This window comes from Capsella rubella, unplaced genomic scaffold (assembly GCF_000375325.1).
Source record: "Capsella rubella cultivar Monte Gargano unplaced genomic scaffold, Caprub1_0 scaffold_3, whole genome shotgun sequence".
Classification (NCBI taxonomy): domain Eukaryota; kingdom Viridiplantae; phylum Streptophyta; class Magnoliopsida; order Brassicales; family Brassicaceae; genus Capsella; species Capsella rubella.
Window position 1 is genome coordinate 12686396 of NW_006238921.1, and position 13790 is coordinate 12700185.

The window sequence follows — 13790 nt, forward strand, 5'->3', positions numbered from 1 at the left end:
GTAGCACAAACGAGCAGAGTGCAGATGTTCTGACAAAGGCGTTGTCAAAGAACAAGTTCGAGTACTTCAGGAGCAAGCTTGGAGTATGCAAGTTTGAATCAAGGGAGAGTGTTGAAATGTGATTCAATGCTTGGTCAAAGAAATAAATGTGAGAGTTTAAGTATTTGTCAGTTATGGTTTTAATATTAATTTGGGGGTTTCAAATTATGTTTAATGTAGGACAATAATGAGTCCATGGGGTAATGGGAGTAAGTTACATTTCTAGTTTCTATATAAGTTATGTAATCTCATTGTGAGAAAAGTGAACAAGAGAGAACACAAGAGAATCAGAGAAATAAAAGAGTTAAGAATCATTCAGTAAAAGTTCTTGTTCTCTGTACGTCTTACAGCTCTTCTTTGTTCCACACGTCTGTTAGTATAACAGAGTGGTTTGTAGAATTCGGTTCTACATGGACAGCCACAGCCCACAAGAGAGGTAGTTACTTTGCATACTCCACATGTTTGTTTTGTATAGTATATGACCTTAGCTTCGTTCACTTCATATCGGGGACCTTTGTGTTTTGTAATATACAAACTAGAGTATTCTCAATCTTACTTTACAGGTCTTGAATAGGGAATTACAGTTATAAACACAAGCATAGGAAATTACAGTTATAGTTGTCTATATATCAATTATAATCCACAACAACAATATATAGTGTGTATATTGAAAGATTACTTTTGTATGTAGACAAACTTTAGAAAATATTTTTATATTGAATATAATATGTATGTTTTTAATTATACAACAACATAAACAATTCAATAGAACAATTACAATATTTACACTCTACAAACTTCTGTCAATACTTATTGGGATCCTGCAATCTAAAACAGTTCTTGGGTTTCTCTCTTTGCCAATCTGTTTTTGATTTGGTCAGTTCTTTTAGATCTCTTAATGTTTTTCATGGTGATGTGTATTTAGTACTTCAACCTTCTATTTTAAGTGATGTTTAAGGTTGTTACACACTTATTAAGAAAACATATATTTTTTCTCTTTTTAATAAAATTCTATTAAATGCAATAAATTCAACCAATGAGAATATATGATATGTAATATGATTGGTCAAAATTTATTAAATACATTAAATATTTGCATAGAAAGTTGAAAACATCATTTAAAATGAAACGAAGGGAGTAGTATTTTTGTGTGTTATATTTGGCTTTAAACCTTGTTTGTTTGTCCGTGATATCTGGCTTGTTGTTGTAAATTTCTTTGGCTTTTTACATTTTGTCTACACTGTAAGACCTTTTGATGTTAATAATATCCCGGTTGCCAAAAAAAAGAAAAATTAGAGCATCATTATCGGTGAGTTTTTTTATTGTCTCTTAATTAAAAGACATCTCTTAGCAATATTCAGTATTTGACATTAATCAAATTTATAGACGGAAACTGTACTTAACCTTTCGATATTAATTTACTTTTGTTGAAAACTTCAATTCTTGTAGTAACAAAAATGGTTATTATGGTCAGATTGCTAATTGATCGGGTCATACGAAGAGGGCTTTTTATTCAGTTGCATAAATAAAAGTACACAAAATACAAACACATACAGAAACAATCAAACATAATTGTCTTTGATAAACATGATGATGGAGATGACCATATCCAAAACGGCCTTTAGTAAGGGGCACACCTATAGTGACAGGTGCACACACGGTTCCATACTTTCCACTCGCACTGACCATAACCGCCAGAACCACGAGGAAAACTGCAGTAATCATTGCAATCAGCACATGATATACCTTCGTTCTCTCTAACGCAATACCCCGGGGGATCTAAAAGAAGAGAAGTGGTTAGGCATTTTACAATGGAAAAATATGTAAAGAAACATCATGAGCTTTCAAATTTAGGTCATTTAAAACATGAACTTTGTTGTTTGCCATTTACAAAATTAGCTAGTGCTGGCTCGGTTTTTTAAACATTACGTTTCGTTGACCAACTTGTCAAAAAAGATCATATGACGTTAAATCTGTAAACAGAACAACTAACGGCTGTTAACCACTCTGTTAATGATAAAACGACGTCGTTTTAGATTTAAGACAGGATTAGCGCACAAGATTCGGGACAAGATTAACGCACAAGATTTGGGACAATATATGAGATATCGCGTGTTTAATGCACATGTTGTCGACAGGTTTAATTACCTCTAATCGAGAAGATGGTCTGCCGGATCCACGGACCAAATCGTCTAGGTGCCACCTGCTCATCCTCATAGGTAGCCAAAACAATATCCCCTTCCGAAAGAGGATTAAGGTTGCCCTTCTCCACTATCTCAGCTTTGATTACATGCACCCAAATGCATATTGACTTTTAGAACACAATGACATTTATTTAAATAATATCGCGTAACTTATATATTGGAATATTGTGCTACATATTGTGAATATCTCTATCATCTTAATGACAACATATATAATAAGTCAAGAAATAAGAAATAAGTTTCTAAATTAAGTAAGTATATGATATGGTACCTATTGTTGGAGAGACAACATTGAAAACAATTGCGAAAATGAAAGCGAGTGTCACCATTGCCTTAGTCATTTCTATGTTTAGGTCTTGCTTGTTCTTGTTGAAACCAACCAGCTCTCGTAGGGTATTTATATGGTTACAGTCTGAAAGAATAATGTGGACACTTTTAGGAAAAAAAAACAAAGAAGAAGATAAGAGAGAATCACAGAGGCTACAAGTGTATAGTGTAGCTTCCTTCGTTATAGCTCTTGATTTCTGCATCACACAAGAGGTAGTTACTTTGCATTATCCACACGTTTGTTTTGTCATTTGTTTTGTCGGCTAGCTAAGGATCGGAGCTCTTATTTTTGTAACATACTTCTTTTATAAATTAGAGAATTCTCAATCTTATAAAGTCTTGTAAAATTAACAACTATAAACACAAGCATAGGGAATTACAGTAATAGTAATATAATTCACAACAACAATAACGTGTTACGTGTATATTCAAAGATTATTTATGTATGTAGACAGACTTAAAACCGAAAAAAAACATATTGCATAATAGTTTATAGTAGTGTTATCGTTATATCATTACCCGAATTCTGATCCGATTGTCTATATTGTTGACAGAAAAAAAAAAATATAACACTTTACACCGTAGTAGTCCATAAATTCCAAATCAACCAAGTTCTCATTCAAGAGTTCAAATAAGGAACTCACATTGAAAAAACAGTGTGGTTATGGAAGTATACACTCCTACGTCGCCTAATAAGAATCCTGTGGAAGTGTGGAACTAAAGAAGATTCAATCTTAATAGAGTTTACATCCCCCAAAGTACAGAAAAGAGAAAAGGAAAAGAACTTATCACATGTATATCGTAATTTTTTTTAAACTTAAGGTTTTGTCCGTTGGGTTGGCCTAGTCGTTATTAGACCCGATCGATCCTATAATGGCTCAGACAACATTTTGTAAGGACAATCTTAATAAACTAGGACACCTTCTAACTAGAGCATTTTTCGCATTTCATCGTGTTTCAACCTTTCAAGCGCTGATTGTTTAGTTCATAATGTTATAATTGTCAATATGTGTCTTTTTTTTGTAAAATGGCCTTTAGTAACGGGCACACCTATAGTGACAGGTGCACACACGGCTCCATATTTTCCACTCGCAACTACCATAACCACGAGGAAAACTGCAGTACTGATTGCAATCAGCACATGATATACCTTCGTTCTATCTAATGCAATACCCCGGGGGATCTAAAACCCATGAAATAATAATGTGGACACATCTAAAAGAACAAAAGAACAAGATAAGAGAAAATCACAGAGGCTATTACCGTGTTCCGTCCATTACCGCATGTTATATATTGCTCTTATCTTCTGTTACTTTAGTTAGCTACTTTACAAAACATGCACGTTGTCGTTGTGTCTGTAGTTAACATGATTTTGGAGAGTAGCTCTTGTGTCATGGACAGCCACAGCCCACAATATTCACTATTTCACTAGTATAGATAGTCACGTACATTTCATTATAGTCCCATCACATGCATTATAAAATGCTAGCTAATATTACACCGTTTAGATCATATAGCCTAATATAGTTCGGTACATCGATCAGTTGCACAATGTCTTCAAGTAATAAAGAAGGCTAAATTATCGGATCCAGCTTAACTAAGACTAGACATGACCACGATTATGGTTAAGGCGGTAATTGTAACACAAAATGCTGAAACAGGAAAATCAGCCTTGGATATGATTGCGTTTAAGAGTTTGGATGTCTTAAAGTATTGGAAAGACAATGCCACACGTTTTGAAGAATTGTCTTGTATGGCATGTGATGTACTTTGCATTCCCATAACAACGGTGTCTTCCGAGACATCATATAGTGTGGGTAGTCGAGTTCTTAACAAGTACAGGTATCGTCTTCTTCCGTCAAACGTTCAAGCATTGATTTGTGCAAGGAACTGGTCAAGGGGTTTTGAGGAAATCAGCAAGTTTATTAATTCTTGTAACTTAGTTTTGTTTAGTAATTTGTGAATGTGGTGAAAGCTTAGTGATAGTCTTGTTTTGTTTTCTTTGATAGGTGAATCTGATTTTTTTTAAAGAAGATGAAGATGAAGAACAAGAAGAAGAACGAAGAAAGAAGATTCGAGTTACAAATTAGTAGGTTATTTATATGTATGATTTTGCAAAATCAAAAGAACGTTTGGTGAACTTGTATGAACGTTTTTCTCGTGTATGAACTTGTATCAAAAGATCAAAAAGATTATGAGTTATAAACGTTTTTCTCATGCATGAACTTATGCATTGTGTTTATGTAATGGACCTCATGGACAGTCCAATTGGTCATGGTCTTATTTGGTTTGGTCTTCATTTGGACATGGCCCTTTTTGGGCTATGACCATGACTGTCCATAAAACATATATGTCCATAAGTCCATTTGGGCTAGCCCATTTGGACCAGGACAGCCCATTTGACATCCCTACAAGCAAATGCACTAAACAAAGAATCAAATAAGCAAATAAAATGGTTGAGCCCAAAAAAGCACAAACAATTTATTATACAGAAGAAGAATCTAAGAAGCAAAGAAACACTTAATACACTAAGCAGAGGAATCAAAAGAACAAACAATGTAATAAACAGAAGAATCAAGGAAGCACAAAAGAGGAATCAAAGAAGCAAAGAAACAAGCAATACACAAAGCAGAGGAATCAAAGAAGCAGCAAAAGCAAACTGAATATAGCAAGTAACAAAGCAAGAACGTAATGAAGCACGCAAGCAAAAGAAACAATGAATCAAAGAAAAAAGTAAGAAGAAAAAACATGGCCAAGAACGTGAGTCTTTTGGCTTTAACACTCAAGAACTTGAGCATCATCTGTTGATTTTGGCCAGCTAAAACCACTCGATCATCCCAAGATTAGATCCACCTGCGCAAAACACTAACCTGGGAGTTACATATCCACGGAGATACGGGTTAGTGCTTAGTGGGAGAAGATCCTATAAAAAGTGCAGAACGAGAGTTTAGAACTTTAGGAAATATTACCAAGCTTTCAATGTTTGCTTATATTTGAAGCAAACATTACTGCTAATCCTCTTCCTCGGCCAATCGCGGCATGGAATAAACCATAAGATTTGTGAGATGAGCCGTCGGAAACTATAATATGTTCAGAGGTAAGTTAATATCAAGGCTACCAAACAAGAACATACTGTGATGCTTTCAGCTGCAAGGACTGTTGTAACCTTTGAGAATATGCCTGCCAAAATGTGCCAAAAATATATTCTGGTTTTACTTTCGAGTTATTAAAATCATCAATCACGACTACAGGAAATCAAGGATAACATACCTCTGCGATCCATGGATACTATGCAGAACCATTTGATGGAGTGACCTTCGAGCTTTTACTGTCTCGCCAACTGTCACACTTTTCTATAAGCAGGAATGTTAGCAGGAAAACTCTTGGCAATTCCATCTCCTGGTAAGAGGAACTTTGACTCATCTAAACTCGAGTTTCTATTGCATTTTTTTTGTGTTTTCAATTCACCTTTGGGACCAAGTGCTTCCATTTTGAGAAGTGGGTGTTGTAATATCTCTGCCTTTTTCTTGTGATGTATATCTGATTTTGTCTTGTGACTGGGAACAGCTTGACATTGACGAGGATTTTCTCCCTCCATTGTAAGCTCTTTCTTGAATCTTCTGCATCACTATCAAGAGGAAAGACATGACTTGAACAAGAGGAGAGACATGAAGAATTAGTAAAACTGAGCCAATAAGCATAAAGTAAGTGAATACCAATAATATACCCTCATAATCTTCTGCCTCGCACTCCTTGTTTTGGCATGTTTCAAGCACTGTTTAGTTGAGAGGGGCTGTAACAATAAGAAGAAACATGAAAGCTCGTGAAACCTCGGTAGAGCTGATGAAGCTAAACATAATTTCCGTACGTAGGAAAAAAAGAAAACGAGAAATGAGAAAAAATGCACGAGAGAAAAGGTACAAAATGCTGTAGGTGACAGTCTCCACGACATCAACATTCTCAAGAACGTGAGTTGGAGAAACAAGATAACCATTTACCTGCAATTCATGCCATCAAATGTCCTTAAATTCTTGTCTAGTCGTTGTATGTATTTCAAAGATATCATGGAATGGGAAAATTACCTTTGCTGCTACTATCTTGCTTTCGATTTCCATGTGAATCACAAAAGCATGCATAGTCAACAATGGTGTCCCCTTTCGAGAGGTACTTTATCTGCAAATTGAATAAGTAAGAGAATAAGAAAAAACGTAAAGAACGGTTTCAGAGTAGTATGGAGGCTCTGGGGGTTGCAATGTAACCTTTTCCATGTAATAAAAAGGTCGACATGCTCAGACATAATGTAGTGAAAATATATCCTGGAAGTACAGAAGGTCAGATACTTACAGTTCGAGGACTAGCCTAAGAACGTGATAGCAAATTGCATTGACGACATAAGAAGAAAGCTAAGTGACACACCAGACTGCACAAAGACCCGACCCCATGAACCTTCTGGCTTTACAACTATCCATAACTGCTAAATATACAAGTTAGGAGAAGCAGTGTGTTAAATTACCATATAATTTATTATTACAAACCTTAGTCCAGTTTGAGAAAGAACATGACCTGATATTTACACTCTTGTAGACCTGAGAAGCAAAAATAAAATGTTCAATTCCATGTGTGTGATTTACAACAAAAGAAAGTATTATAAACCTTTGTCCTGTTTGGTTTGGTTGATCTGACTGGATAAATTTTTCAAGACATGTTAAGATGGAAATACCTTTATATTGTTTAGGACAGTCATGACCATGGATGGGAAGATCTATTCTGGTTTGGTACAACCTTGTTGGCTATAGGACTAGCACATCAAGTTTGGTATCTGCAATTTGTTGCTCAACTGGTATTTAACTAATAAAAGTGTTAGATTAATCAACAATAGATAGATGACCCCAATTATGAGGAAACAAGAAACCTACAAGTTTTGATTACATTTTGAGAAATGAAACTACAAAGTTATTAATGAATAAGTGTGTAAGTAAAGCTAGTAAAGAATCAAGGAGAAAAAAAAGGAATCAAATCATCTAAGGATGCATACAAGAAAATCAAATAAGCAAGTAAGGAAGTAAGCACAGAAGGAACCAAGGAATTACACAAACACAAACACAAACACACATATAGCTGCACAAACACACATATAGCTACACAAACACAAACACACATATAACTACACAAACACACATATAACTACACAAACACAAACACACTTATAACTACACAAACACACATATAACTACACAAACACAAACACACATATAACTGCACAAACACACTTATAACTGCACAAACACACTTATAACTACACAAACACAATCACACATATAACTGCACAAACACACTTATAACTGCACAAACACACTTATAACTGCACAAACACACTACACACTTATAACTACACAAACACAAACACACAAACAAAGGAAACAAGTAACAAAGCAAGAATGTAAAGAAGCAAGCAAGCAAACAAAAAGTAAACAGCAAATTAAGAGACATATAACTAAGGAAGAATGAACCTAAAGAAGCAAGCAAGCAAAGAAACAACGAATCACAGAAGCAAGTAACAAGGAAATCAAATAAGAAAGCAAAGAAAACGTAAACAACAAAATTAAAAGGCACAGAACTAAGGAAGCAAGAAGAAACAACGAATCACAAGAGTCAAAACAAGCATTCAAAGAATCAATGAAGAACAAACAACGAATCACAGAAGCAAGTAACCAAGGAAACTAGCAATTAAGCAAAAATTCTACTGAAGAAAAAAAGAAGAAGATTGCACCTTTTAACATTGGATTACTAAAGCCAAAACCCTAACACATACGAGTAAGATTAAGATGAGAAAGAAGTTAGGATCATACCTTGTGATTAAACCGTAGCAATCATCAAGTTGAATTCCCAAGAAATCCCTAAAATATCAACACCCAAATCCCTAAAATTCCTTCGAATAATGGGAATTTAGAAGAACAAAAACAAAACTGAAGAATCGTATGTAGAAGAGATTCATACCTTCGAATTTAGAGATGATATGATCGAAAGATGCGTCACAGGGATGATGGAGAAGAAAGCCAAAGGAGGAGAGCAGAGTTTCATCTTTTCCGTTATATCGATCGACATTAGTTTCATCTTTCGTATTTTTGTATTATAAGAAAAGGAAATTTAAAATTCTAATTTGCAAAAAGAAAAGGAAAAGCCCAATAACAGGAAAGCCCAATAATTTCAGTAATAAACTGAGATTTTACCGTTATAGTTAAGATTTATAAGCAAGTGGGTCAAAAATGTTAATTCCAACTAAACCGACCGTTGTAAACGTTTTATAAAGTCAGTTCTATATTTTGTATGTTTTCAATTTTATGCAGGCAGATTTGCACAACTAACCTTTATTATGATACTCTTTTCTACAAGTACCCTCTCTAGGTATTCATTTTCAAAAATATCCTCTTCAATGTATAAAATGACTAAATTACCCTACTTTATTATAACCCATGATGAAAAAATGAATATTTTTTCCAACAAAAAGAATATTCCTTCCGAAAAATTTTCCGCCAAATTTTCCCGCCAAAAATTTTCGGCAAAAATTTTCCCACCAAAAAATTCCGACAAAAAATTTTCCCGCCAAAAACAATTTCCCGCCAAAAAATTTCCGACAAAAATTTTCAGCCAAAATTTTTCCGCAATTTCTTAAAAAAACCTTGTAAATATTTATAAATCCCTTAAAAAATCCTTTAAAAACCCTTGTAAATCTTTTAAAAATCATCGAAAACCTTTCAAAACTTGAGTAAACCTTTTAAAACCATTGTAAATCATTTTATAACATTTATAGCACTTGTAAATCCCTTTAAACCACTTATAACCGTGATAAATCATTTAATAAAAAAATTTGTAAACTTCTAAAATCCGTTAAAAACCCTTGTAAATCCTTAAAACCCATTTTAAAGAACTTATAATACCTTTAAAAACTTTTGTAAACCCTTCAAAAACCTTTGTAAACTTCTAAAACCCTTTAAAACTTCTTGTAAATCCTTTAAAACTATTTTTAAATCTTTGTATGCCTTTAAATATACTTTTAAATCCGTTTAAAAACACTTGTAAATCCTTTTAAAAAACCTTTAAAAATCCTTGTAAATTTTTAAAATCCTTTAAAAATTTTTGTAAATCCTTTTAAAACTGTTATAAACTTATAAAAACTTTTAAAACCATTGTAAATCATTTAAAAACCATTTAAAAACCTTTGTAGGCTTCTAAAACTCTTTAAAAACCATTACAAATCTTTTAAAAACCATTTAAAAACTCTTGTAAATCCCTTTAAAAACCCTTGTAAACCCTTTAAAAGACCCTTTAAAAAATCTTGTAAACCCTTTAAAAAAATTTGGCGGGAAAATTTTGAAAAAATATTTTTTTTGCGGGAAAATTTTTGCGGAAATTTTTTGGCGGGAAAATTTTCTCGGAAAAATTTGTGGCGGGAAAATTTTTTCTCGGAAACTTTTTTGGCGGGAAAGTTTTTGGCGGGAAATTTTTGGGAGGGAAATTTTTGGAAGGAATATTCCTTCCTTTGTGAAAGAATATTCTTTCAAATAGGGGTAAAATAGCCACTAAAAATTAAGAGAGGGCAAAAATGAAAATGATAAAAAAAAGAGGGTATTTTTAAAAGAGGGTATCATAAAAAGGTTATTGGTATCAATTTCTCTTTTATGTAATGCAGTTTTAATTTTTAATTTTAATAAAATTTCTTTTGTACCAATTAATTTTAAAATTGTTTTTAAAATTTATATTACTTAAAACTTAAAACCTATTATTTATCCAAAATAAAAAATATTTTATTTTGGTGAACTCATGGACAACCAAAAATTTAATTAATCCTAACAAGTTCTTAACTTCACTTTAATCATTATTTAATAATAAAAAAAATTGTTAACAACTCCACTAATAAAATTGTTGTTGGAGATGGTCTTACGTACAGTATTTAAAAAACACATTTGGAGTTTCAACATATTTACATTATCATGTCACTGGCATTAATTTCTAATTGAAAATATTGAAACATCGATTAATCAATAAAAATCGCTAAAGCATTCCTTTACTACATTCTCCTAAAAGTCTGAATTATAAATATTTAAACATATTAATAATTTAAAATAATATCGGCTGGTAGTATGATGGCACGAGTTTGAATCGATATTACTAAAAATTAAATTATCTTTAATTTGTACTTAAACATGGGTTAAATCGTTTTCAAAACAATACCGTTATACAATCTTAATAATTATTAAGTAAACTCCAATAAAATGGAAGCACTTTTGGCATTAAAAATAAAATAAAAAGAAGAAGCATTTAGCTTAGATTAAGGTCTAAAATGATATACTTTAATAGAAAGGAGCTCGATAGCTTACATGTAGACACTACAAAATAAATGGTAGGAAGACTTTCCTACAGAAAAACTTCGCATTTATGACGAAAACGGAAAGGGGTAGGAGGAGTAGGAAAAAGGAAGAGCATTTAACTACGAGAAAATGTGTCAGAAAGTGGTAGGAATATTTCCTACCAATTTCTTTTAAATAATAGTTTTGTAGAAAATAGTGAAGGAAACAAAAAGAAAAATGGAAGGAAATAACGCAGAGAGAAATTAGTATGAATTTTTTCTAGAGGTTCATGATGCACTTAGATAGTGGAAACACTTGGCTTAACAGAAAAAAAAAAAAAACGAATTTGATTGTTAGATCAAAACTCGAGAGCAAGAACAAAACATGTTCGGATACCATGTAGAAATGTATTGTTATTGTATTATTGAATGGAATAATACAACTTATATAAGCATATAACATAATGAAAGGGTATAATTAAAGATATTACAAAGAATAATATAATTAAAATATATATCAGAGGAATATATGAGATTTGAGTAATCATAGCTGGTACGATGATACGCTTTCCTTAATAATACAAACACATGCATAAACAAGCATACATAACTTACGCACACATACACAAAATACAAACATACATAATTGTTTCTGATAAATACGATGATACCCTTTCCTTAATAATACAAACACATGCACAAACAAGCATACATAACTTACGCACACATACACAAAATACAAACATACATAATTGTTTTTGATAAATATGATGATGACCATATCCTTACGGCCTTTAGGCACGCACACACCTATAATGACAGGTGCACACACGGGTCCATATTCTCCACTCGCACTGACCATAACCGCCAGAACCACGAGGGAAAGTGCAGTACTCATTGCAATTTGCACATGATATACCATCGTTCTCACTAATGCAATACCCTGGGGGATCTAAAATCCATAAAAAAAAAGAAGAGAAGTGCATGGTTAGGTATTTTACACTCGGAAAATGTTAAAAAAAATTATGAACTTTCAAATTCAGGCCATTTTAAATATGAACTTTGTTGTAAGCCATTTAGCCTTGGTTGACTCTGTTTTTTAAACATTGAGTTTCGTTGACCAAGCAAAAAAAATATGACGACGGAGCAACTAACAACCGTTAACTACTCCGTTAATGACAAAACGACGTCGTTTTAGCGCACAAGATTCGGGACAATATATGAGATATCACATATTTGGCGCACACATTGCCCAAAGCTCTAGTTACCTCTTATCGAAAGAATGGGCTGCCGGATCCACGGACCAAATCGTCTAGGTGCTGCCTGCTCAACCTCATAGGTAGCCAAAACAATCTCACCATCCGGAAGAGGATTAAGGTTGCCCTTCTCCACTATCTCAGCTTTTATTACATGCACCCAAATGTATAGTGAATTTTAGAACACAATAACAATTATTGAAATAATAACGTGTATCTTATATATATAGTTTTGTGCTACATATTGTGAATATCTATATCATCGTTAATGACAACATATATCATAAGTCAAGAAACAAGAATTACGTTTCTAAGTTAAGTAAGTATGATATGGTGGTACCTATGGTTAGAGAGAAAACACTGAAAACAATTGCGTAAATGAAAGCGAGCGTCACCATTGCCTTAGCCATATCTATGTTTAGGTCTTCTCTTGCTTGTTCTTGTTGAAACCAACCAGCTCTAGCAGGGGGTTATTTATAAGGTTACTCTGAAAGAATAATGTGGTGACACATATAGAAAAAGAACAAAGAAGAAGATAAGAGAGTAACACAAATGCTACAAGTGTATAGTGTAGCTTCCGTTGTTATAGCTCTTAATTTCTGCATCACACAAGAGTTAGTTACTTTGCATTATATTATCCACACATTTGTTTTGTCTTTTAGTTATATGACCTTTATTTACTTCATAGGCTAAGGATCGGAGCTATAATTATCGTAGCATACCTTTTTTTTTAATATAAATTTAGAGAATTCTCAATCTTGTAAAGTCTTGTATCATCAACAACTATAAAGTCAAGCATAGCGAATACGAAACCATTACGTGTTACGTGTATATTCAAAGATTATTTATGTATGAAGACAACCTTAAAACCAAAAAAAAAAAACATATTGCATAATAGTTTATAGCCTTGTTTTAAAAATTGTTAGGCGTTAGTCGGGTGGCCGAGGTGGGCCTAGCGTCCAGCAAAAAAATCGAAGATTAAACGAGGATTAATCGGGAATAGTTTTAGGGTTATTTTATTAAATAAATAAAAATAATAAATATATGGTGTTAATTATATGTTTAGTTCGACTTCTGGTGATGAAAAAACACAGTATAACATACAAAACTATAATATTGGTTTCAAAAATGTAGAAAATATATCAAAATCATAATTTTAAAGATTTATATTTTTCATTAAGATTTTGAACATAAATTATTGCAAAACATCACAAATTCTCAATATAAATGTTTCATAACCGACAAAAAAATTTAAGTGGGGATTAGTCAGTAATCGAAGCGGATAGGGTGGGCTTAGCGATTACACAGGGCGTAATCAGACCTAGGCGGAGATTTTTTAAACAGACTTTATAGTAGTGTTATCATTATATCATTAATTACCCGAATTCTGATCTTATATAAGATACCTTTCTTTGTAAATCTTAGGTGTAAGATAGCCTTAATAATGTTGGTCCGATACGTGAATATTTGTCTTTTTTTGTAAAATTTTAGTTTTCTTCTAATGATCGCAACCAAGTATGTTTTCGCCTTTTCGGTATTTAAGTTCGCGAACCACTGAGAATTTCTATAATGAAAGAAATTTGTTTTTGTATCGTTCGATCACATTTAAAGCCATTA

At 32.9% G+C, this 13790-nt stretch overlaps 2 protein-coding genes and 3 long non-coding RNA genes across 6 annotated transcripts; all 5 read right to left on the bottom strand.

Moving 5' to 3' along the window:
* Positions 1-1530: 1530 nt before the first annotated feature.
* LOC17890655 lies at positions 1531-2640 on the bottom strand. Its single transcript, XM_006298736.2, has 3 exons — positions 2515-2640; positions 2188-2319; positions 1531-1818 (listed from the first exon to the last, which is right to left on the bottom strand). Exons 1-3 carry the CDS (start codon positions 2582-2584, stop codon positions 1661-1663), a joined length of 360 nt encoding a protein of 119 aa, XP_006298798.2. The 5' UTR covers positions 2585-2640; the 3' UTR covers positions 1531-1660.
* Positions 2641-4919: 2279 nt separating this feature from the next.
* LOC111831625 lies at positions 4920-8667 on the bottom strand. The gene is made up of 3 exons (XR_002834718.1): positions 8568-8667; positions 8420-8467; positions 4920-4993 (listed from the first exon to the last, which is right to left on the bottom strand). It is a non-coding gene; the product is annotated as an uncharacterized LOC111831625 (long non-coding RNA).
* Positions 5027-6303, bottom strand: LOC111831624. Of its 2 annotated transcripts, none has more exons than XR_002834716.1 (3): positions 5841-6303; positions 5704-5750; positions 5027-5423 (listed from the first exon to the last, which is right to left on the bottom strand). It is a non-coding gene; the product is annotated as an uncharacterized LOC111831624 (long non-coding RNA). The 2 variants fall into 2 exon arrangements; XR_002834717.1 differs by having other exon boundaries at positions 5027-5435.
* Positions 6303-6989, bottom strand: LOC17891407. Its single transcript, XR_002834719.1, has 3 exons — positions 6915-6989; positions 6653-6743; positions 6303-6363 (listed from the first exon to the last, which is right to left on the bottom strand). It is a non-coding gene; the product is annotated as an uncharacterized LOC17891407 (long non-coding RNA).
* A 2885-nt stretch (positions 8668-11552) lies between the features above and the next one.
* Positions 11553-12602, bottom strand: LOC17892843. Its single transcript, XM_006299855.2, has 3 exons — positions 12514-12602; positions 12186-12317; positions 11553-11869 (listed from the first exon to the last, which is right to left on the bottom strand). The coding sequence occupies exons 1-3, from the start codon at positions 12581-12583 to the stop codon at positions 11712-11714; spliced, it is 360 nt and encodes a 119-aa protein (XP_006299917.1). The 5' UTR covers positions 12584-12602; the 3' UTR covers positions 11553-11711.
* Between the last annotated feature and the right edge of the window lie 1188 nt (positions 12603-13790).

Bases quoted from the DNA above. Each gene is read 5' to 3' on its own strand.
- LOC17892843 (XM_006299855.2), bottom strand. From the start codon at position 12,583: ATGGCTAAGGCAATGGTGACGCTCGCTTTCATTTACGCAATTGTTTTC. The intron at 12,318-12,513 runs GTACCACCATAT...ATGTAATAAAAG, and splicing joins TGTTTTCTCTCTAACCATAG to CTGAGATAGTGGAGAAGGGC. The intron at 11,870-12,185 runs GTAACTAGAGCT...TATGGATTTTAG, and splicing joins GCCCATTCTTTCGATAAGAG to ATCCCCCAGGGTATTGCATT.
- LOC17890655 (XM_006298736.2), bottom strand. From the start codon at position 2,584: ATGACTAAGGCAATGGTGACACTCGCTTTCATTTTCGCAATTGTTTTC. The intron at 2,320-2,514 runs GTACCATATCAT...ATGTAATCAAAG, and splicing joins TGTTGTCTCTCCAACAATAG to CTGAGATAGTGGAGAAGGGC. The intron at 1,819-2,187 runs GTAATTAAACCT...CTCTTCTTTTAG, and splicing joins GACCATCTTCTCGATTAGAG to ATCCCCCGGGGTATTGCGTT.